The sequence below is a fragment of the Gopherus evgoodei genome, chromosome 18 (assembly GCF_007399415.2).
Source record: "Gopherus evgoodei ecotype Sinaloan lineage chromosome 18, rGopEvg1_v1.p, whole genome shotgun sequence".
NCBI lineage: Eukaryota > Metazoa > Chordata > Testudines > Testudinidae > Gopherus > Gopherus evgoodei.
This window is the reverse complement of record NC_044339.1, coordinates 15,528,087-15,553,022: the sequence shown is the minus strand read 5'-3', so window position 1 is coordinate 15,553,022 and position 24,936 is coordinate 15,528,087. Positions and strand designations below refer to the sequence as shown.

Genomic DNA, 24,936 nt, shown 5'->3' with positions numbered 1-24,936 from the left:
GCTGTGCTGAATTGGAGCCGTAAGGCCAAGTTTCCAGGGTAGCTGGGTGCCTGCTGCTCCTCCTGCTTTCCAGGGGGTAGATGGTTCTCAGCACTTCTCAAATCAAGCCCTTAACATCTCTTCCTCAATTTCCTTCCTGCCTACACAGTTTGAGGATTAAGTAGCTATGACCTTATTGTGAACAAATCGATGATGAAACATTGATCTACAGCAGCTGGGAATCTGTTTGTAGACCTCATCGGAACAAAGTGAATGGGTAAATTTTTAATCCCTCCAGACAACCTTGTTTAGCTGAGCTAAGATTATTGGAATTGTAGTGCAACATTGAACTCCACTAGTACTGAAAAAAAGAGGAGTTTAATATCATTCACACAACTCAATAGCCGTCATGATTGGGAAACTTATTCTCTAGCAATGGAAAAATCTGTCCAGATTGCAAATAGGTTGCTTGGTGTATTCCTTACTCAAATCTAAGAGTTTGTATTCTAACCTAACAGGTTCGGATCACTTCTTAACCTTGGGGACTTCATGCATTTTCATAAACTAAATGAATAAGAGAACAGTAGATAGCTGTCAACTGCAGGTTTAGGCCTTGACCTTCCAGCTTTTTGACAAGTACAGACAGTTGACCCAGTGCAGAGCCCTACTTCAATTAAATGCCACATGGGCACAGCAGTCCACTCAGGCACAAGGGGTTTCAGGCTTGGGGGTTTTAAATGGTAATACCGTCATGCAGCAAAGGTGCATGCCAAGAGTTACAAAGGGATCTCAGAAAACTGGGTGCCTGGGCAACAAAAATGATCGATGAAATTCAGTGTTGATAAATGCAAAGTAATGCACATTGGAAAACATAATCCCAACTATACGTATAAAATAATGGGGTCTAAATTAGCTATTGCTACTCAAGAAAAAGATCTTGGAATCATTGTGGATCGTTCTCTGAAAACATCTACTCAACATGCAGCAGCAGTCTGAAAAGCAAACAGACTGTTAGGAACCATTAGGAAAGGGATAGAAACTAAGGGTACGTCTACACTACCCGCTGGAGCGGTGGGCAGTGATCGATCCAGCAGGGGTCAATTGATCGCATATAGTCTAGAAATGATCGATCGATCCAGCTAGCGCTCTCCCATTGAATCCTGTATTCCACCACCGCAAGAGGCGCAGGCAGAGTGAAGACACTGCAGTGAGTAGGTCTAAGTATGTCAACTTCAGCTACATTATTCACATAGCTGAAGTTGAGTAACTTAGATCGATTATCTCCCCCCGCACCAGTGTAGACCAGGCCTAAGACAGAAAAAATGTAAAAATGCCACTAGATAAATCCATGGTATGCGCACACCTTGAATGTGTGCAGTTCTGGTTGCCCCATCTCAGAAAAGGTATATTCGAATTAGAAAAGGTCCAGAGAAGAGCAGCAAAAATGATTAGCGGTGTGGAACAACTTCCATTCGAGGAGAGATTAAAAAAGACTGGGGCTGTTCAGCTTGGAAAAGAGATGACTGATATCTATAAAATCACGACTGGTGTGGTGAGGGTGAACAGGGAAATGTTATTTACCCCTTCACCTAACACATGGACCAGGGGTCACCCAATTAAATGAATAGGTAGCAGGTTTAAAACAAACACAAAGAAGTACTTGTTCGCACAATCAACCTGTGGGGAGCCCACTTCCAGGGGAATGTTGTGAAGGGCAAAAGTAAACTGGGTTGAAAAAAGAATTAGATAAGTTCGTGGAGGGTAGGTCCATCAATAGCTATTAGCCAAGAGGGTCAGGGACACAGCCCCAGTCCCTAAGTCTGATTGCCAGAAACTGGCACTGGATGACAGAAGATGGATCATTTGATAATTGCCCTCTTCTGTTCACTCCCTCTGAAACATCTGGCATTGGCCACTGTTGGAAGACAAGATGCTGGGCTAGATGGACCATTGGTCTGACCCAGTATGGCCATTCTTATGTTGTACAAATTAGATGGCCTCTCTCTCTAACAAATACATTCCAGTGCAAATATCTCTTTCAAGTGGTACGTACGTTTGAACAGACGGTGCCTATCTCTGCTTGCTCGGACTATTATGTAACAGGTTCTTTTGGCGTACAGACATCAACGTTGTCTTAAAGTCATGCTCAGCTGTTCCACATGATGTAAACAAACAAACATGGCTGCTCAAGGAGATGAATGCATGACACGTTAGAGGACTTTGACAAGGTTTTATAGCCCTTCTGTTGTTGCTCACTTAACTAGCATTGTAGGGAGGGCCCAGAGTCTGAAGAACATAGGGAGCAGCAACTTGGCTGACTCAGGGATTGAGCCAGAGCCCAATGCAATCAATTAGTCTTTCCATTGATTTCGGTGGACTTTGAGTCAGCAGTTCCTTAGCTATCTAGTTCATGTTTTGAATTTGCAGTTTGTTGTGAGTACCAAGGGGAACAGATGGTTTTTTAAAGTCAAATCTGCCAATATTTCAATGAGCGGCACCCACAAAAATGTAGGTAAAACAGGTGGCGGAGTAGCATCATGAGAAGAGAGAAATTTGTCAGAGGCAGGGAAATCTTCCAAAGCCTCCTTTCGATTTGGCGCTGGGATTTTAACTAGTTACTGCATTCAATGGTAGCTAATAAGACTTCTGTGATGGTGTTTTGACAGCAGTGTTTCTCAACCTTTGTGGGCCACTCTTTAGGTCTGCCAGATGGGGACCTTGACTGGTTCCATGGAGCAGCCATCTGCTCCTATTCTCCTGAGTGTGCTCCAGCCTGAAATGGAGCTTGGTCTGCGCCAGGCCCTCGTGTGAGAAGTTGGCAGCTGTCCCAATCCATGGTCAGTTGGAGAGCAATCAAAAGTGAGGGCCACTTGCTGTTCTCAATCAAACCAGTGTCACTGTGGAGTAACGGAATCACTTACAGCATAATTTGGGCCTGACTATCTGGGTCAGGCAGCAGTTGGGTCCAGGGAGTTTTCAGCCTTAAGGCAGGGAGGGGAAGCTAGGTTAAAAGTCACACAAGCCTGAAGTACTGATGCCTGGTACTGACCTGGGACTTGAGCTCCAGAGTCAATGCTTGTTCTGCCACTGACTTTTTATGTGACCTTGGTCAACTCACTTAGGTCCCAGTTCAGCAAGGCATTTAAACACACGTCTGTGTAAGAAGTTAGTTACATGTCTAAGTGCTTTGCTGAATTGCTAGGTGTGTGCTGTGCTTAGAGCCTTGTTTGCTGTTTATAAAATGAGGGCAGTTGAACTTCCCTTCTCCAGCTTTGTCTGTCTCATCTGTTTAGGTAGAGGTCGGCAACCTTTCAGAAGTGCTGTGCCAAGTCTTCATTTATTCACTCTGATTTAAGGTTTCGCATTCCAGTAATACATTTTAACATTTTTAGAAGGTCTCTTTCTATAAGTCTATAATATAGAACTAAACTATTGGTGTATGTAAAGTAAATAAGGTTTTTAATAATGTTAAAGAAGCTTCATTTAAAATTAAATTAAAATGCAGAGCCCCCTGGACCAGCGGCCAGGACAAGGGCAGTGTGAGTGCAGCTGAAAATCAGCTTGCGTGCTGCAGGTTCCCTATCCCTGGTTTAGATGTTGAGCTTCTAGGAGCAAGGACTGTCTGTCTCTGTGATGATTTTTTCTTTTTTGCACAGAGCCTGCATAAGTGGGACCTCTTAATTTGACTGGGGGTGGTAGGTGGTATTGTCCTGCAAATGCTAAATCATAAAGGTATATGTACCAAAGCCTATGCACTTGTAACCATACTAGCATGCATGTATTTTGCTAGATTCATTCTGATGCTTTTCTATAGTGCAAGTCACGTCTTATTTTAAAGGTCCAGCTGTCGTATAATCGAATAATTAAACCAGCCATTGTTCTAGTGGCAATAACATGGATCCCAAGGACAGCCCTGCTCTGAGGGTGGAGTGTTATATTTTATTAAAATCTAGTGCTACGAAAACATGCCAAAGGGATACAGTAGGTTTGGCCTGCTTCCTGTGGCTAGTGATCTGCTGTGAGACAAGCTAGAAAAACAATGTAGTTACTATTCCTAGAACTAAACCTCCCCCACAATGTGTGTATAGTCAACTATCCTGTAGGCAGGTAGCCTTCCTGCCTTTGATTTTAACTACACATGTAGATTGTGCAGCTGTTAAAATTATTAAGCAGCTCTCTGAGTGAGGTTCAGAACACATCTGTGGGCTTATTGCTCCTGTAAAGAATGAGTTTATTTGTGACATGAGTGGGATTAAATAGGGTTTATTTAAAAAAATCATTTGTTGAACAATTATCATCCTTCTAGTCTGCCAGAGAGAGAGAGAGAGAGCAAAGCAGGTTCACCAGGAGGGGATCCATGTCTGCATTTTCAAAATCAACCTTAAATAGCATGGGAACAGATGAAAGATAGGATTAAGGAATTCATTTACATGCAGTTGTAAAACCTGTGAAAATTGCTGTGATATACTGGAGATGAATACAGCAGATCGATTTGACTTGGATTCTGCTTGCCTTTGGGCATGGGCCTGGGGTTTTTGAAAATAGGCTTGTTCCTGCTTGCCTTTGGGGTTCTACTTGAAATGCAGCCGGTAAGTGACTGTATGCACCTTTATCAGTTATCATTCTGATTGCTTTGCAGAGTCTCAGATGTTGGCGATGTTAGAGAACCAAGAAATTGCACAGTTTTTTTTGTGGGGGGGGGGTGGGGAGGGGCAGGCAGGCAGGGTTGACATTCCTGGCTAAAACTAGTTTGTGGGGGAATCCTCTCAAAGGCATGAAACTATCTACAGTGTCAGTCTTTTTGCAACTGCTATGCTCCAGCAGAAGCATATGGAAGCTGATGAGATGGTATAGCTGTAGTGGGCATATATATATATATGGAATTTACTTCTTAGCTCATTCTACATGGTGGTAGCTGCCAGGATGCTCTCCTTGTTCTTCCAGCCTGCATCTTCCTTTGAATCTTGCTGCCTGTGTCAATTCAGCTGTCTTGATAACTGAAATTGCCTCTCCCACATTTTCTCCAGGAGTTGGAATTTTTGAGTGTTTATCCCAATATAGCTGGCTGCACCCTGTGACTACCAGCCCCAAAGGGCAGATGCCTTTCTGCCTGCCATGTCCCCATAGTGTCTTGGTAAATCTGCTGTTGCACATGACCTGATCGCTTGTATGCAAAGAACTGAGTTTCTATAGGAAACCCGATGAAGAGCAGAATATGTTGCTGGTTCCCATGAGAAATGTTAACCCCCGCAAGTTTTAAAATTGAATGCCTGCTTGTGCTCATGCCAAAGGGATCATTCGTGGCTTGTAGAAACACTCTTGTGTATAAATGCTCATCGCTAAGCCCAGCCTGTTTTACTGAGTTTTCTTCAAAACAGCATCTTGAAAGGGTCACCACGTATTGATGATCTTTAGAGGAACTTGAGATACAACACTGAAATATTCTCCATGGGTATGATGCATCTAGTCAAGTGGTTTTTGGAAATGGTCAGTATCAGCATGATACACCAGTAAATCATGGAACATAAAAACTTGCTGGACGGAAAGTCCACATGTTGAGAAAAGTAACCCCACTGTTCTTGTTCTGTAACTATTTCTTAGACATTAATTGACTGTATGTGATCTCTCTCAGAATGACGCAATGTTGGGCCCAACTGGCTGTCTTGCTTTGAATTGTTTAACAAGAGCGGTTACAGCACACCTGTGGCTCAGCAAGTGACCCCTTTCTGGCTACAAGGATGTTTAATGGGTGATTGAATTGCCCTTGTAGCTAGCTCTAAAAGAAACTTTAGAAGTGAGGGCTGTGTGGAGTTTTCTTTCTCAACTCCGCTAGAGTCATCGGGAGACTCGTGGTGAGAGTTCCTTGTATTCCTTCAAAAAGTCCGTCTTCAAGTTCTTCCCCAATCTCTTTGCCTGCGAGCTCCGTTCCCTTTCCTTCTGTCTCCAAGGGACTCCTGCTTTAAGTGATTACCACTCTAAAATCGTGACCAACTCTGATAATTTCTTTTCTAAAACAGCTTCCCCATTCATAACCATGATGGGAAATGACAGTACTTCTGCCAGGAGAAAAAAGGCATCCATCCGTGCTTCTCCAAGGCATGTGTCAGCTTCATAGATTTCATAGACCTCAAGTTAACTTATCCCATACCCTGGTCTCCTTCTCACTGTTGTCTTGAATGCTTGTAATGATTCATAGGGATTCCTGATTAACAATTTAGAATTCCTCCCCAAGGGCCCAGATTGTTAATTTGCATACATTAACTAGTAAGTCTTCGTCTTTATTGCTACCTGGTTCAGCTTTACCATGGGTAGAATAAACGTGTACGGCAATTTCAGCTGTGGCCTGAGACAAGTGATGCTCTGACTCTGATTCCATAATACTGGCCTTCTCCCACCGTTTGTCTGATCTTTTTAGAGCTAGGACAGTTCAGTGTGTTGTTGTTGTTGTGTGTAGCACACTGTGATCTCTGGGTACTGCTGCAGTACCAATAAAAATCTATGGCACTCAAGCCTTCATGCCACAGTAAAACGTACATGTAATAAATTCCTGCCAGATAGGAAGAGCTGATATTTCATTTGCTTTTGTTATAGTAGGTGAAGCAGATACTGCTGTATGGCTTGTATGAATTAACTCTGTGTGTGTGTGTGTGTGTGTGTGTGTGTGTGTGTGTTATTAACATTGAGGTGCTATGATAGGAAGACCTAGATGAACAGATCAGTCTTTTAATCCGTGGAAAACCAAGCAAGGTGTGTTGTGGGTGCTCGGCTATTTGCACAGCCAGAGGTCCAGATGAGTTCTATTATTGGATACATCTCAGGTACCTAATCATGAAAAGACTCTATCTCCTGCCCCTGCACCAGAGCAGGCTCATTCAGTGTACCTTGTAAACTTGGAGGTTGGAAGAAATCTCTTCCTAATGGGGCCTGAATTTTCCTCTTCTTAATTTCAACACCATTATTTGACTTACTCACCAGCTGTCTAACCTGGATGCATAATGCTGGGATGGGGATGGACTCTCCTTCAGGTAACTTGTCGAAACACCCAGTGAGATTTGTTGAAGACATGATTACACAACTGGGTGACCAGATAGCAAGTGTGAAAAATGGGGATGCGGGTGGGGGGGGGGGTAATAAGTGCCTATATAAGAAAAAGCTCCAAAAATCGGGACTGTCCCTATAAAATTGGGACATCTGCTCACCCTGTACACGACTGTTCTGCAGCCAGTGCTACCATGGCCTTTGTAAAGCTCAAAAGTGTCTCTTGACTACTCCTGGTTTTTCAGAAGGAATGTGTGATTTTTCTGGGGGCAGGATGTAGGAGCAGGGGGTGGTTGGTGTTCTAGGTGGGGTGTGGATCTGCTACGTGACTGTTAGTTAGATCCTCCTCTTAACCTTCTCAGCAGACTGAGACCGAGTTGAGCTGTAACTTTCCTTTCAGGCTTAAGTGCTCCGTGTGCACCTGAGCATTTCCTCGGGCAATTAGCAAAAAGTTCTTGAACGGGTGCTTCCTTGCTCTCCCTTTAGACAAACGGAATCTTGTCCCATTTTATCCAAGAGTTCCAAGGCAATTGATCTCGTGTGTGTGTGTGTGTGTGTGTGTTTCATCTTGGCATTGATTTTGACCAAGGCCTTCTATTAAAGGTGTCAGACTAAGTGCAGGCAGTGCTGCGTTTAGATTGCTCCAAGTCCTGCTTTGTCACTTTAGCTGATGAGGCAGGTAATGTAGAAAGAAAGCTAATGGCAACGGAATCAAAATAGCCACTTAGGAGCATGTTGACAATAATAAAATACGCGGGAGCTAGCAAAAGAAATCTGCTTTCCCAATAAGAAGAGGGCTCCATATTGAGTCTATAAGCCCGTCATGGACTAGAACGGAGTTATCCCAGAAGCTGTCTAGTCAGCCATATCTTACCAGGGCAACTGCACAGCAGACAGGCTAGGAATCAGTCTTGTGGGCTCAAATGCCAGAGTTGTCCCTGCAAGACCCCAGTCTAGGGAGCTCCAGGAGATGGAGAGCCAGGGACAGTGGCTGTGTCTAAAGGCAGGATGCACCTCTTCCCACTGTGGCTGCGTCTTCCTGTCCCCAACTAGTACTTAAGGCCTGAGCCAAAGCCCATTGAAGCAAATGTGTCTTCCCAGGGATTTGAATGGTCAGGAGCAGAATGGAGAACCTTGGGAGTGGAGGAAAACACAAGAAGAAAACAGAATTCCTTTGGGGGGAGCAACGTGGAAAGAATTTGGTAATCGGGGAAAGGGGAGAATAAGGGGCCTATGGATCTGCTCGTTGCTTTCTTCAGGATTTTCCAGTACTTGAGTGTCCCATTGGGCAGGCCCCCTAGAGATACCAAAGATGGAAACGTCTCGGGGGCTGAACAATGTGAATAGTGGGGGGTGCTGAGAGCCACTGAACCAAACTGTAAACCCTGTGTGTGATGAAAACCACTCCCAGCCAAGGACTGCGACAGACCCCCCAGCACTGGTGGAAGTGTCTTTGAGCCTTTGTTAGCATTTGAAATGTTCTCTCAATTCATGGTGGCTCCCCCGGCATATAGGAAGGGAAAATTCCGAGCTCCTGACATGCCCTTGGCTGAACTCTGGCGATCATCCCTGAGAACAAGAGAAGGGGTCAGGCCCAGCCTGGGAACGCCTTTCCAACACAGGAGCTGCACCCTGCTGTCTCCAGAGTGGTGGTTCTCAGCATTACAGCGGCTTGGCTCCTCACCCCAGAGGTGGGAGCTCTGTCTCGAGGTCCATTACCCATGGTCTGTTCCAGCTCTGTAGGCTTGGCAGGGGCTGGTATGAGTTCACAGGAAAAACAAGCAGTTAGTCTTTTAAAAACACGAGGCACTGACTGTGCGCCTCTCCAGGGGTGCTCTGCATTGCTTCTAGGGCAGAGGGAGGTTCCAAGCTCTCTCATCTGCATGCAGATGATTGTGGGCCAGGTTGCCTCGCCCTACACCTGGGGAAAAAACTTGCATCATGTGCTGGAAACCGTCCTCTCCACCCCATGCACAAGTTGAAACATAAGGAATTTCCACCTTCTTACCTTTATAGAGGCAGCTGGGTCTCCTCTCCATTCCAGAATGGCTGGGGGGGGGCGGTGTCCCTCCTTTACCCTCAATCTAAAATCCAGGCACTTCTCAGGGCTGTATTCATGCAAGTCCAGTGCTTGGGTACAGCGTCCCAGGCCATCCCTTTCTCTGATGACAGCCCAGCTCTTTTGGGGGGAAAGAATCCAACTACTGCCCACACGCTGTCCCTATTGGCCAGTAGTCTGAAACACCCCAGCTCCCCTTACATCCTTTAAGGGGCTCTGATGATGTGGAGAGCCAGCCAGGATCAGATAACAAGGCCTGCATTATCAGGGGTCAGTGCCACAGTCCCTGTGGGATTCAGGGGTGGGGACAGTACCATGGGGAGCTTTTCTGACCTGGGGTATGCTAACCTCCCAGCACCCCTCCAGAGAGGCCCTCAGGGCCTGCTGCTATTCCCCCTCTACCCTACTCTTCTGTCCTCTCCCCAGCTGCATCCTTCCCACGACTCTCTCTCACCAAAGGGCAATACAATTCTTCAGTTTAAAAAGTCCACCCGACTGGTACCAGAGCCTGCTAAGTAATGGGTATGCATTGTGCAGGCTCCTGAGGTCAGTCTTCAATGGCTGGTTCGAAAGGGGTTGGGGGAGGTCCCTGGGTTACTTTATTTTTACTCGCTTCTAACTTTTGCCTAATGTGATCTTGAAATTTGTCATGGTTCTGACCCAGCTTTGCCCCCGGTTCACGTCCGCCCAGGTGGGACTGAAGCCCACTGCTCGCTGGCCACAGTGTGTCAAAAGAAGCCCGTCTCTCTTTCCATCCTTCTCCTCTCTTGGATGGTCTCCCTTTCCAAGGGCTTAATAAACTCCTCCTCCTCAGAACACCTTCTATCCTCTGGAGTTTTGGATGAAGGCTCTTGGGAGATGTACTTTATATAATCCTCCCTCTTTAAATATGGACTGCTCAAACCCTGGACTTTGGTGAAGCATATTAGAAGCGGTGAGAGAAATGCACCTGTCTTATCTAATACCAAGGGGTGTGTGGCCATTTTTTTTTTAAATGGCAGCATAACATATGGATATTGGGGGAGAGACTGATGTCATGGGAGATATTCACCTTATTTATTTCCACTAGCAGTTAACATTCAGTGTGTGGGAGCTTGGCCCTGACTCTTGGGTGTGGGCCTTTGCCGCATGAACATTGTGCATTGTTGTGCTGTGCAGGGATATAGGAAGGGGAGAATTGACACAAGTGCTCTTCCCTGTTACTAAGCAGCATGATTAGCGGGCTCCCAATGGGAGGTGCGCTGATCTGCACCAGTGGAGGTGCGCTGATCTGCACCGGTCAGGTTGACGCTTCTTTTTAAGGTATCCCAGGCACTACGGGAGGAGTTTCAGTTTCGGAGAGTCTACTGGACAAAGCAGCTCCTCATTTGTTACTTGCATTTAGGCCGTAACTGGGCTACCTTAACTAGCATACAGTGTGTGATGGGGTAGTGCTGCTTCCATAGATGCTTGAGTAAATGGAAATTCTGTTCCAGATCTCTGTGGCGGAGTTAGGTACCCTACAAAGAACTTATCACTGGTGCCGAAGCACCAGTTCATAACATGTAGGAATCCATTACTAACCAGAGCGTTTAGGCCTCAATTCAGCAAAGCATCTAAGCATGTGTTTGACTTGAAGCATGTGAGTAGGTCCATCTCCATCAGCCAAGTGCTTATGCAGAAGCCTCTGATTTGTTGGCAGGTACAAGATTCCCTTCACACTTATGGGCCTGAGCCAAAACACTTTTAAATAAGTGGCAAAGCTGCTGCTGATTTCAATGGGCTTTGGCTCAGACTCTGCTGGTGGGCTTGGATGAGGGAAGCAGATTACAAGGGATTGTAAGTGCACCAGAAAGCTGGCTGAGCTGTTACAGGCTTTTGCGCTTTCTGAGTTTGCATCAGTACCTTTTCCACTGTGCAAAGAACTTAAGTGATGGACTAAGGATTCTGAGGACACCCATGCTCTTGGGAGGAAATGTAACGAAAAGTTCCTGGCAAATCCACTTGCTTTCCACTAGCTGGATTGCAAAATCAAGGAAGACTGACCTTTCCAGGGCCTAGGATGTACAAAGCTATTCTGGAACTGCAACTTTCCTGCCGTGCAGACGTCAGGGAGCTTGTGGCATTCAAAGCACATCACCTGTGCGTGTGCTTCAGATCGAGGAGCTGACGAATGGGAGAGATCTGCCTTGACTCTGGAGAGAACCCTACCAGAGAGATGGGAGAGGAGGTGTCTCGGCACAGCAACACAACTCTCCAGTTCTGCCTCTGGCTCTTTGCTCCCTGTCATCAGTGGCAGAGCGGAGATAAGTGCCGAGTGCCCCACTTGTGCATGGGTGTGCGGCAGGGGGGAGGGGGAGGAAACGTTGCTGTTTATGCTGGCTAGATGCTTTCCAGCTGATGGCTGACTGCGCCAGTCTAATTAACAGCACCAAAAGTTTATATCGGGTGCCACTAATGTCATGTCATGTGGGGTTTAATGAGCATTAGCTCAATGGCGTAGCACATACGAGCGTGTGGGGGGGCATGCATTGCTGGCAACTTTCTTGCTATCTTGAGGGGGGGTCCCTGTTTTCAGAGGAGACTAAAGCGTACATGAAGGTAAAGCAGCCAGTTTCTGCTCCAAAGTGTAATCGAATGAGGCAAGCTGATGAACAAATACAGAGGATTTTACAGTATTCAAGGAAAGGGTGGCCTAAATATTTGCACCAAGTTCACTCTGGTGCAAAGAATCCCTGGGCTAAATGTGACCAGCTGAAATGAGGGAGACATTGCAAGATACTATCAGCTATATTTAAGGTTATATCAATGACCTGATAAAAATAAAATCCTCCTGGAAACCTGTGGTAGGACTTGTTAAGCGCAGCAAATGTGCTAAAGAACAGCTGTCAGCATGATGGCCAGGAAAGAGTGGCGATTAAAAACTAATGCGTATAACATGAATTTTAGTTGTATTTTACTCTTATTTCTAAACCTTCCTGGTGCGGTCTAATCCTGCTGCGTTGCGGATACGTTGGTATCTATATTATTGTCTTTGTGACTATATTGTTTACCAGTGTCTTTACAATGATTTGTTTACATGCATGTTTTGTATCAAAGTTGTTTTGTCAGCAATAGCAGATTGTGTTTTTTGACACTTTTGGAAAGTGTTTATCCGTACACACACTTGTGCAAGAATGTTAAACAAGAAGCAGCGTGGAGCGGGAAGTAGGGCTTGGATTGGACAATAAAATAAGACTAGTCAATGGTGCTCTCGGTTCACAGTCGATGTCCCTTTCCGGTTCTGTTGCAGCAGCCTGATGCTCTTGTGCTGTGCATTTCCAGCGCTGCAGGCCGTCTTGATAATATTTAAGTGTTTTCATTAAGACTTCAATATTAAAAACATATGGTGCCTGTGAGGCTGTCTTTTAGCACTGAACATAGATTCTTGAGACTAAACTACTTGCCCATGTCCCTTTAAAACCAAATCTCCATGGTAATGCGGTCAGACCAAGCCAGAGGATAGGTTAATTACAATTTACCCTGGAAGGACCAGGAAGCCTCGGTCTCTCTTCCCATGATCCTTCTGGGGAGGAATGAAGTTGAGGAACACAGTTCTTTAGTGGCTGTTGACTCTTGGCTGGGGTATACATGTACCTGAGGCATTTCAGCCGTTTGGTTGCTCAGCTCACTTCATGGGATAGGATCCTGCAGCTCATTGCGTGGCGTCTCCTAGTCAAGATTTTGCTGCTAGTAACTGCAGAACTTTGGTGTCTCCTCCTTTGTACACAAGCCTGTGCTCTCCTTTGGGTATCGGAAGTTACCGAGGGCTGGACAGGACATTATTATCCACCCAACTCTTTCATTCTAGGGCCCATTGATTTAGAGCTGGCCAAAACTTGCGATTTGGGGTTTATGGGCTAACTTGTGAAACTTGGTTTCTTTCAGACTGGGACTGAAACCAGACTCCGTGTGTGTGTGAGCACCAGAAATTCTGTAAAACATTTGTAAAAGCAGCAAAGAATCCTGTGGCACCTTGTAGACTAACAGACGTTTTGGAGCATGAGCTTTCGTGGGTGAATACCCACTTCGTCGGATGTATCCAACGAAGTGGGTATTCACCCACGAAAGCTCACGCTCCAATATGTCTGTTAGTCTATAAAGTGCCACAGGATTCTTTGCTGCTTTTACAGATCCATACTAACACGGCTACCCCTCTGATACTGTAAAAAGTTGGTTTCAGAAACGGACAGGTGGTGGTTCTGAAAGGAAGTCTGCTCTTTGGATGGCAGCTGCTGGCTGAAATGGACATGTTGTCAGTTTCCCTGCTTTCAGCCACTGGACAGCAGTAATGAAACATTTCAGGGCTGACAGGCATTTTCTGACTTAAACCACGGAAAATTCCCAACCAGTTCTGCCACCGATTCCACACGTCACCGTCAAATCGTATGTTCTTAGACAGCTGGACACAAGATACTCCTCCTTCAGCCACAAGTAGGGGTGGACAAGCAGCCAAGCTGATAGCAGTAGTGTTTAATGAGGACTGTTTTAATCTCCCAGAGGCAAAAGCCTCCCAGATACTACCTCCTTGAAACCTACCTGCCAAAGGACTGAGATCCAACTTTAGTCTCTCTGGCTAAGATGTCTTACGATGTGTGAGGTTGTTTGTTCACCAGGCAGACCACTAAATATTATCAATTTCCCACCCTGTGTTGAAAAGAGCATGGAAGTCCCGTGTCTCCCACGCCCGCCCCCCTCCATGTGGATAGAGCATAGAGGGTGAGATTTTTCAAAGCTGCCGAATGGGAACTGGGCACCCAAATGCCTTAATTGTTAGTGGGAACTGAGTATCCAAATCCCCTAAGCACCTTTGCAGATGACACCCGTAGTCCCGTAGTCTTTGGCTGTCTTGGGTCTATATGTCTGGCTGCCTTATTAGCCCTGGTGCATGGGATCTAGCGTATTGACTGAGTGATCGTTAGTTAAAACTCTATTTTAAAGCCTTTGTGCAAAGTGAATAGGAGGTTACTCTGTGTTACCATCTCGTTGTATCCATTCTGGCAACCTGGACCACGTCCTCTTGAGAGAACAGTAATTGAATGGGACTGCTGGTGCCATTAACTTGCATGGCTTTTTGCTCGGTCTTTGAACTGCGTATTCTCTTTCCCTCTGCAATGCAGCAGCTAAGCAATGGTTCCGGTGCATGCCGTATGGAAGGCAAACGGCAGAAATAGCTTGCTTGCGTTTCCATGGGAGATATGTGGAAATTATGACTTTCCTGTCATTTGAAAACTGGGCCTTGGTACAGTGCTTTGTGGAAAAAATCATGTTCAGCTTAGTCCCCTTCAAAATCTATTTCCCATAGTGCACTTAGGCATCTATATGTTAGAGTTTTTTGTGACATTCTCAGTTAAGGTTTCAGCTTTAATCCCAGCTTTGTCCCTATAGATGCATCCGTTGCAATACAGCCTTCTGCTTGCATAGAAGGCAGCATGGTGTAGTGCCCATTGCCCTGCTCTAACCACCAGAAGGCCTGAGTTCTGTTTCTGACTCTGCCACTGACTTGCTGCATCACCTTGGAAAAGTCACTTAACATCTCTGTGCTTCAGTGTGTCCTGCTGCACAATGAGGATGGTACTTGTGCACCTTTTGCAAAGAGATTTTAGAGCCTCAAGTGAAAGGTAAGAGGAAAGAGAGGGATTGATGATACATAGAGCCCTGGATATAAAGCAGATCTGTAGATTTCCTGGGCTCTACTGATGTTGACCTAACTTTTAACTGGCAAGATTAGGGAATATTGTATGCATGCACTCTAGGCTGAGAGCATTTCTCTCCCTCCCCTGCCCCCCCCGGCTGAAGTGGTGTAGGGAATTTAGACACACAATTTATAATTTCCTGGAAATTGGGTGCCTAAATCCAGTCGGAGGGTTTGAACATTTCAGCCTTAGAATCCTGCCCAAGTGACCCAGTCAGTGACTGGTGTTATTTATGTAGTGTATTAGCACCTAGGTGCCAAGTCATGGACCAGTGTGACCACTCACAGGCCTGACCCAAAAAGTCTCCTATTGCCAGGTCCTTGTCAGCTCTGCTGTTGTGTTCCTTGGGTCATGTGCTTCTCCTGGGGAATTTCGCCGCACACAGATCTGCCTTGGCCAGCAAGATGTATGCAAAAACTGTAACCCTCTCTTGTTATCTCGACTGGGGCTGTAAGGTCTTTGGGGCTGGGACTGTACCCTCTCTGTCCTGTACGTGTCTGATGTGTTTTAGGTGCTGTATGAATAATGATTAAGGCCCTGATCCTGCTTTTGCTTAACTGTATTTTCACTGGGGTCAATGGACTGCTCGTGCACTTAAAATTACGCGCACAAGTACAGAATCTAGTGAAATACAATGTGTGGGCCTTCATTTCAGACTGGTCTCTAATTTGGATATGCAAATTTTTGCATGGACGATCACTGATGCATGCTTAAAATTTGGCCCTTTGAGTCTGTCTCTGAGCAGACAGATCTTCCTGGTAGCAGCACATCTTAGTCTTTCACAAATCACAGCAAAGAACCCAATCAAGCATAGAACGAGCAACTGTCGCTAGAAAATTAAAGTTGAAGCAAACCTGAGAGCTGCTTTTTGATGCCAGGATCCTTTGAAAGAGCTGTCAATATTTTAACAATTTTAGTCCTTTGCACCATTCACGATGGAGAAAGGCTTCAAAAGAAGCAGTGTAGGATCCCAGAGTGATGAATCCAATAACTGTTTAGGAGAAATTAATATCCATGGCTGCTCAGCATGCAGATGGCATCTTTCTTGCATGTCTTAGAGGAGTGGAAGCTAATAGTCTAAAGTTCCAATCCTGGCCCTGCCTCTGACTTTGTAACCTTCCTAAGGGGTTTCAAAGCTTCATGATCATTAAGTACTTTTGAGATGCTCCACTTACAGAATCACAAGCTCTCCTGCAAAAATCTCACGGTGACTCAATTTTTCTAGATGAAACCAAGTGGCATTCTTGCCCTACTCAGCAGTTCTAACGCAATAACAGTGCCAGCATGAATTCAAGGGCAGGAATAGACTCCATCTATGAGTTCTGATATCCAGATCACAACTCTAACCACTGGACTTCACTGATTTGATTTCCTCTGAGAGGTGGCGGAAGGGAGAAGATCTCCAAAGGTACAGGTAGTCTAGATGCTTAGCTAAATTTACGGTTTATGCAAGCCTCTGATCACGTGAGGTGTGCATAACTTCCTGTATGCAAACAAGGAAAAGTTGTTACTAATCCACACCATTTAGTTTAAACTGAGGTCTTGAAACTAAAATATTCCAGTGGGAATAATGAGACATGCTTACTGCATGTGGTTTTGCGTGTGTTTCTATTTCCCTGTTGCTAGTACACATTAGGGTTTCTTTTCACTGTTCTAGGCTTGACTGTCATTCGAATACTTCCCTTTGCTGTAAGCAAGAGGCTGCACAATTGATTTTTTTTTCTTTCTCAGCATTGCTGTTAGTCCATTTAAGAACCTCCTAACACATGGAGGGATTTAGCAGAAGGAACACATTTGTTGAATGCATGTATCGGGGAGAATACATTGATCCAGGAGAGCATAACCTCAGAGAGGTTTTCGCAATCTATACTGTGTCTCGGGCAGCAGTGTATTGTTTCTATCTCTGCTTTACATAAACGAAAGCTTCTAGGGAATGTTTTTACAAGTAAGAGACTGTAATGCTTATTATTTAATTCAAATTGCTTAGCAGGATAATTTTTCCATATGTAGATCACCTCCCTACTATGCATCATGGTTACCAAGGATCAGAAAATCTGGACGTAGCTAACCTTGCACAGAAAGGAAACTGGCAATTTGCAACACACAGTCTCTAATCTTATTTCAGTCCATGTCGGAGAGAGGGGGAGGAAACCTACTTTTTCCCTATAGATTGTGGCCTAATTTCACTAGCTGTAGACGTTTTGCTGAACATGATGTGGTATTGAACCTAAGGGAATATGTTCTTCATAATGGAAACGTAGGTGGTTATTAGATATCTTTCTGAAATTATAACATTCCCCAGTGACAGCAAAATGAACGATCTTCCTTGATCTGAACAAGTATCCTATGGCAGAGTTTGCCCACAGTGCTCTAAAGTATCCACTACGTGATCGTAGCTAGCGGTTTGGGATGCTGAATTGATTACTGGAATGTCTGCAAGGAAAAAATATCAATTTGTCCTCATTAATCATCAGAGCTGGCTTGGCATGAGACATTCTGATAAAAACAAACGTTGTTGTTGCTAAGGTTCTGCTTTTAAAGTACAAAACCCACTTCACTGCTGGTGTTCCTCTTGCAGCTTGGAGCACGGGCTCTTAAAGGGGTGATCTCCTTATTTTAGGCCCAACATCTGTGTACAGTTTTGTTTAAAAGTCCGGACCATGAAGAGAAATGTTTTGGTGGATAATTTTTATGCATGCCTCCTTCTAGAATTATCGTTGATAATTACAAGAGCAATTACCCAAATATTTTACGAGAGAGGAGGGAAGCAGATGGATACTGATGAGGGCAAGCAGCGATGGAGGAGAAATTTCACACTCCTAACAAGTGAGATTCTTCAATGAAGTCTGCTAGAGGGCTTCCTGCTTGGAGTGAGATTTTGGTCCTTGGCTTTGTTCCTGTTGCTACTCTTCAATATTTGTGTATTGAGCTGACTTTGAAAGAAAAGAAAGGGGGGGAAAAAATTAAACTACGCAGTAGATGATGTTTTTCTGTGTATCGACAGGGAGAAAGATGTTGGAAGACAGTCCTTTCCCCAAGGATCTTATAAGCTAAGGCCCCTGTCCTGCAAAGATGTACATGCTTAAAGCCAAACATACAAGAGTTGGATCTAAAGATAATTGGGCTGGATTTGCTACACTTTCAGTGGGGTTTACATTGGCATAGAGCTGGAGTGATAAGATTACATTCAGAAGTGCAGCCCTGTCACCCTCTAGTGGTTGGAAGCCAACATAGGGCAAGGCTACACTACAGTGCTACATTGGTGCTTCTGGTGGTGACGCACTATGCTGACGGGAGAGTGTCTCCTGCTGACATAGTGCTGGTGTGGAACAGTGCGAAACTTGCGTTGGTTAGAGGGTGGGGGGACCTTTTCACACCCCTGAACAACATAAATTGGATCGAGTTAGGCTGTCATATAGACTGCCCTCAGGATATAAATTCTACTACAGCTGAGATCCCCTTCGTGCAAGTGTTGGGGGCAGGTGCTTACTGTAGCAGAAGGCCCGGAGTTCTGTGCCTGCTGGCAACTGCCAAGTTTATGCAGCCTGGCCACAGGATTGTTGTTGTCTCTTTAAATCTCCGTGTTGTGAGTGGCTGCATGGTTAGCGCCTCCAGGTGCAGAACAGCGTGTAGAGCTGCGATGTCGCACTGACAGATCTTTGAATCCTCTGCTGTTCTAAATTGGGGCCCCAGCTCTCTCTGTGTCAATTACGCGATCCAGAGATAGGGCACCTTTGAGCCCTAGACTCCAGCGTTGATACGGATGTGGCATATCTTGGAACTGCCATCTGCTTTATGCAAATACTGCAATGTAGATGGTATGCTTCATGTGGGATTCTATTCCACAGCCCCCTGGTTATCAGCAAAACACAGATGTTCCTCATGTTTCCCCTCCATGTATGTATGATGGGGCAAAAGGAGTTCTACTAAACAAGAGAGCCGCATGTCGCTTCCCTGGGCTTTTCATGGAATTTAGGGTGAGTGTAGATGGCATTTACTGACCAGTGTCTAGCAAGAGCAGGTTTGTAAGCGACAGTATTCCTTTCTGTAGGAATGTACTGTATGTCCGACTCTCCCTGCGTGGGGTTTTTTATTCATGCACGGCATTAAAAAAAACAAAAAAACAAGGGGGGGAGCAGGTCCCTGGAGGGTGGGTGGGGGAGATGAGGCATGCTTCCCGCAAATCGCAAGACATGTGAAAATGCTTTAGTTTGAAACAAACACAAACTTTGTTTCCCAGGGGAGATGAAGAGCAGGATATTTTTCAGGGGTGGAAATTTTATCGTAGCTATTTTGATGAATTCATCTTAGTGTTCGTTTTTTTCACTGGCAGGGAATGTTGACTGTTTCAAACCTATGTCTGGTTACCTCTCCTGTGCATCTTAGATAGTCAGCAAAAGCAGGGAGGAAATTTAACCAAGTCTTATTAGCGATTGGGCAGAAACTGAAAAAAAGAAATCAGACGCAAGCTTGCTGCTCAAATGAGTGGAACGCAAACGCCTGAATGTCCAGTTTGGATCTGGACTCTGAACACTGATTCAGAAGTGATTATCAGCAGTAGGAATTTGGTCTGTAGGAAAGATGAGAATTTTGTCTCCAGCTCCAGAGCTCAGATTCTAAACTCCAGCTGAGGACCATTAAATGGAACCCTATCTGTGCTAATGAATAATACGTTATACTTAAACTGAGTGCTATGTTGTCACGGAGTGTGGGGGAGTCCGGCCCTGCACCCCTCTTCCTGGGACCCACAGTGACTCTCAGCCAGCCAGTAAAACAGAAGGTTTATTGGACAACAGGAACACAGGTTACAGCAGAGCTTGCAGGCACAGTCAGGACCCCTCCACCGAGTCCTTCTGGGCTTTCAGGGTGCTTGGATCCTAGCTAGGATCCCCTGAATTCTGCCCACACCAGCCCCAAGCCCAAACTCAAACTGCTTCCCTCCTGCCACTCCCTTCCTTTGTCCCCTTCCCGGGCAAAGGTGGTGACCTTTCCCCTCCCTTACCTAGCTCAGGTTACAGGCTCTGGCATCGTCCATCCCCTAAAGTCCTCCCCTGCTCTCCCACTCCCCACACAGACAGTCCCTACTCCATCACATATGTATGTAGAGAGCATCCTTGTAAAGTGCTTGACAAACTGTGGCTGAGAGTTTCAAACCTGCCCTAGGCATTTGGATGCTCTTTAAGCTGAGATTTTTTCAAAGCTGCCTATCCACAGGTCTGACTTCAGCAACCGCTGAAATGCAGCCATCTCTGGAGAGCAACATAATAGTTTTCATCTCCTACAGAACAGTTCAGGATGGAGTGAGAACAGTATTGCCAACCCCATGCATTCAAAAATCATGAATCGGGTTTAAAAATCAAGATGTGTTTTTTGTTCTCAGTTTTTTGGGCTTTTTGAGTGTTTTGGGGGCACATCACTAACGTGTTCAAGTTTTCCTCTACAGCCAGGGCTAGAAACGTCCTCCTTTAAAAATGAAACCGGAGATTCTCTCTTAATCACAGAACTCCAGGAGCTGCAGCTTCAAGTCCTGTGACGTGCGAGATGAAATGGTGAGAGCTGGAAACTCCTGAAGAATACTCCCTCTGTACAAACTAGGTGGGGATGAAGGCCAGCTGAATGTAGTGATCCAGGCTGGGATCTGGCCAAGACACCAAATTTTGGCCCCGAGCTCTGATATTCCCAGTGGTCAGGGCCTTGGGTTTATGTCTTGTCTGAACAAATGTGCATTTCCTAGACCCTGCAGAGATGATCTATTGCTACCTTTCGTGACCCCCACTCACTTCCATGGCAACAGGAACTGATGTCATAAACATGAGCTGAACCCTTTGTTAACACTTGGCCCTTCCCTAGTGCTCTCCATGCAGGATTTCCAAGTGCTTGGCAAACAAATGCTAAGGGCCGGATGCTGCTTTCCATTTGCATGCAGAGTGGTTTGTTGGAGACTTCTGGCCTTTGGCCCTTTAGTGTTTGCAGAGTGCTTTGAGATCCTTGGCAAGGAGAGCACTAGGGAAGTGCCCTCCACCCTATGAGCTAAGGAATTATTATTTCCCCTCTATTTCACGGAGAGGAAAACTGAGGAGCAGAGAGAAGTTGAGTTTCCTGAAGCTGGGATTAGAACCTTGGACTCCCAATCCCCTGCTAGGTCACGTTGCTTTAGGGTGACCAGACAGCAGATGTGAGAAATCAGGATGGGGCTGGGGGGTAATAGGAGCCTATATAAGAGAGACTCAAAAATCAAAACTGTCCCTGTAAAATTGGGACATCTGGTCACTCTACGCTGCTTCCTCAATAACAGCAGTGGGAATACAGTTGGAAAAGCAAATGGCCTTTAGCTGCCAAGGGGTTCTTCCATCCTGCATGGAAACCCCTCTCAAAGAGGGAATCCTATTGTGCTTGGACTATCTCTGTATTAGAGCTAATGACTGTTAATGTTAATGGCATCTCCCTATGCACCAAGCTGAGACTGCTCTTGGTTTAGTTAGCCCAGGAAGCATTTCCATGCTTGCTTCTGCGAGAGACCGTCTCAGCATTTGTAGCCAAAGCAAGCAAATAATCTTCTCCCACTTCAAAAGTGTGGGGCGGGGAGGCGCTGAACATTCTGTATCAAACTCTTCCTACCACAGTCCTCCTCATTCGAAAACAAATTCAAGATGAGTTAATATGTGGACACCGTGGGGAAACAGGTTTAGTGCTTGTTCCTGTGTTAGCAGCCTTAAAGAGCTGTCAGTCTGTTCAGGCAGTCAGGAATCTCCCTTTCAAAAATAGCTTTGAGTCTCTACAGCCCAGCTCCAGACCTTGGTTTTCAAGGATAATGTTTTTTGTCAGCTTTGTGTGCTGCTATTTTTCATTATTTTGCATTTCTAAGGCACTCATTGCTATTGTGTCTGGGCACCCTTTGCTTGGGTCTGAAAGGCATCTGTTTCCATGGCAGCCATAGCTCACTTCTGAAAAAAAGGGACGACACCTGGTTGGACTCAGCAGGTTGGTTATTAGGCATGAACCTGTGCAGAGATGAGTCATGGATCATACAAAGAACACGGGGTTTGTTCTGTGGCAAAATGAACAGATAAGGGCCCTCCCCTGAGAGCTCCTGGCTCCTGAGAATTCAAACCTGGCCTCAGTCCATAATATTCTGTGTGGTTTAGCTGGTTGGCTTTGCACCCAGGCACCAAAACAAACCAGTTCTGTTACAGTCGGTCTCCAGGAGCAGAGTCCCAATCTGCGACTGGGACCCCATCGTGGTGGGAACTGTGTAGGCTACTAATGAAAAGAAGGTCGCTGCCCCAAAGAGCTTACAGTTGAAGTACAACAAAACAGAGGACGGAGCACAAGGTAACAGCGAGACCCTTCAGCTGAGCAGATCATGCAGCATTCCCAGCATGCCAGCAGTTTAGCTGCTGTCGAGTGTTCTGTGGCCATCATGGCAGAGGTGAGAGGCTTGTAGAACAAGTTCGTGGTGGCCTCTTTGCTAATCCTTTGCCTCAGACCCAAACCAAACCTTTGTGACGGGTCAGAAAAGTTTACTTCTTTCCTGCTCACCCAGTAGCTTTCCATTTGTATCCATTTCCAGGCTCGGGGGTATGGCAGCAGATGTATTTTGAAGTGGGCTATTAGAAATCTCTTTGCAAGCAGGCGTGCCTAAAGTTGTCCATTAGCAACTGGCTCTACTGCCATGGGGATTTGTGAAGGTAGCACTTACTCTACGATTTGTTCGGCTTTTAAAAAAAAGAAAAGAAAACCTTTCAGCGTTTTCATGAAATAGATTGTGAAAAGAATTAGATTGGAAAAGCCAGTGTCAAAGTTGGAGTCCTTTAAAAATTCTAGTGACTAATAATAGTCAACAACTAACCTTGAAAGAACTTTAAATGGGAAAATAATTTCAGTTTCCCTTGAGAGAGGATGATGTGCTGAAGCGACTGGATTGGGACTTGAGATCCGGGTCCAATTTTTCACTCTGCCGCAGACTCTGTGTATAGCCCAGGGCAGGTCATTTAGGCTCTGATCCTACAAACAGATATGCACGTGCTTAGCTTAAACTAGTTCTGTGGATGTCAGTTGGACTATTCCCATATTTAAATTTCAGCACATGTACTTGAGGAATGAATCTTTCTGTGCCTCAATAACCCATCTAAAAAAGCTTTTCAACCAGGCTGAGCACCACCAATGCAAGCTTCGTGTTCCATGAATGTGGCACATCAATCCTGGAAGGCTGCTCCTGTGCAGCTACACACTGGTACAAAGATACCCAGCATCTAGTATTTTGGCAGCAAAGTCCTACAACAGGCTATCTCATTCATCTGCCAAGAAATCACAGTAGCTTGCCAGATTTCTCTTTCCTTTTTGCTTTGTTCCACAGGGCAAAACGTGTGTCTCTCTTTCTCTCCTGGCTTTTGGCAGTCATTGCAACAATTTCTCTGTGGCAACCATCTGCAGAGATCACACCACTTTCACCTGCAGAAGTTTGATCTTGAATCTCTTGCTGCAGTTTGAGTGAAGAAAGGGAAATGTGCCCACTCAGAAAGTCGGGCCATTCAAATGATTCTCTCAAAGGTTTTTTTAGAGTGGCAATTTCCAGGGATTCATTGCACCCGATGGGCTATTTTAGTTGCAGGTAAAATTTGCAAAAATGGATGCATTGTATTAGGAGGGATGAATTTTACTCTGAAATTCACCGTGGGGCAGAGTGCCTCAGCCCCACATACCCCTTTCATGAGATGCAAAGTGGTACTTAAAGGAAAGGAGATGCATACCCAATCCCCGAGCACCGGAGCATTCTTTCCCTTTTGTATGCCACGTATCTGTTCCATCTAATAAAGCTTAACAGTATTTGGCCATATATAAAAATTTTTCTTGCAAAGTGATAGCCAGCAATGATATGACCTGTGCATTTACAAAGACCTTCTGTACCTCAATCTCTGGACTCGCCATGTTACTTCCCCTCACTTAGGGGATGCCTGGGTTTCCTTTGTCATCAGGAAGACTAGTGGGATCCCAGCCACTATAGACTTTTAAGCAAGCTCATATGCTCCTGGACATGAGTTGTTAAAGGCAGGATCGATGGCAAAACTCATAGTGGCTCTCGGGGGCAGAAGCTAGTTTTTGATGGTAGGAGTGCATCTGGGGCTGAAGAGCTGTGGATGTTGAAATAAAGAGAGACCAGATGGTGGTATGGCAGCAATTCATAGCTTCCATGGACATGGCACTGGGGACACTTTAAAATGAGTTGGTATATTTCATAATATTTTCATACTGTCGTCTTGCTCACAACACTTGCATCAGGCTTGATTTGAAAAAGACACATGTCCCCAGTTCATGGCATGTAGGGGATTGATTTGGTCCTTTTCATGATATTTAGGATCTTTCTTTTTGTAGTGTTGCACTGCATAATGTTTTATGGAAATATGCATGAGTTTAAATAATGATGTAACTGGAATATGCTTTATGCAAAGGTCTCTTGTAAGATATCACTACAGAGCTTATGATCTACTGAGTGTGTTCACCCCATTTGTTTGCAGGTATTATTTCTATGTCTGGAGTTACGAGAATAAGATATAAACTTGTATTACTATGCAAACATATGAAGTGGAAGCCATTAAGAGTGCTTCAGAATCAATGACCTGTAAATGGCTCAGTTGATTGCAAACCTTTCTGGGAGCTTGCGGGCCAGACCGGAAAGAATGGAGAATGAGGTTTCACAGGACATGTGAACTTGTTACGTGATACTGGAATCCATCTTAAACCTGGTGCTTTTCCATTTAGAAGGAGGGGTAGGGACTTGGAGAAACAAGATTCCTGCCTTGTGCCAAAGATCTAAAAGGGGACGTCATGAGAAAACCCTAGTTTCCACCTAAGATGTCTGCTGGAACTAACAAGGACTATATCGGGGAAAGGATTGGGCCTAGACTAGGAAGGCGTCTAATCTGTGTATTGGAACATCTCTGAGGGTGAGATATTATCTGTAATCAGTTTCTTAATGTATTAGGCTTAGACTTGCTTGTTTTGGTTTTATTTTGCTTGGTAACTTACGTTGCTCTGTCCGTTATTACTTGAAACTACTTAAATTTTTAAGGCCCGGCATGACAGAGCCCTAGCTGGGATGGTTTAATTGGTGCTGGTCCTGCCTTGAGCAGGGGATTGGACTAGATG

General features: G+C 45.2%; 1 protein-coding gene across 8 annotated transcripts in view; it reads left to right on the top strand.

Moving 5' to 3' along the window:
• The window catches only part of DVL1 (dishevelled segment polarity protein 1), a 176,425-nt gene that overhangs the window by 7,755 nt on the left and 143,734 nt on the right, over positions 1-24,936 (top strand). Inside the window, exon 1 of one of the 8 annotated variants that reach the window (XM_030537316.1) lies at positions 16,020-16,198. The exons of 5 other annotated variants lie outside the window; for them this stretch is intronic. Coding sequence is in view for 1 of the 3 variants with exons in the window: in XM_030537318.1 (XP_030393178.1) it covers positions 20,332-20,339 (8 nt within the window). In the remaining 2 variants the exon portion in view is untranslated. Of the gene's footprint in view, positions 1-16,019; positions 16,199-20,232; positions 20,340-24,936 lie in introns of those variants that run through there. 2 more of the 8 variants (XM_030537315.1, XM_030537318.1) reach the window with 2 other exon arrangements.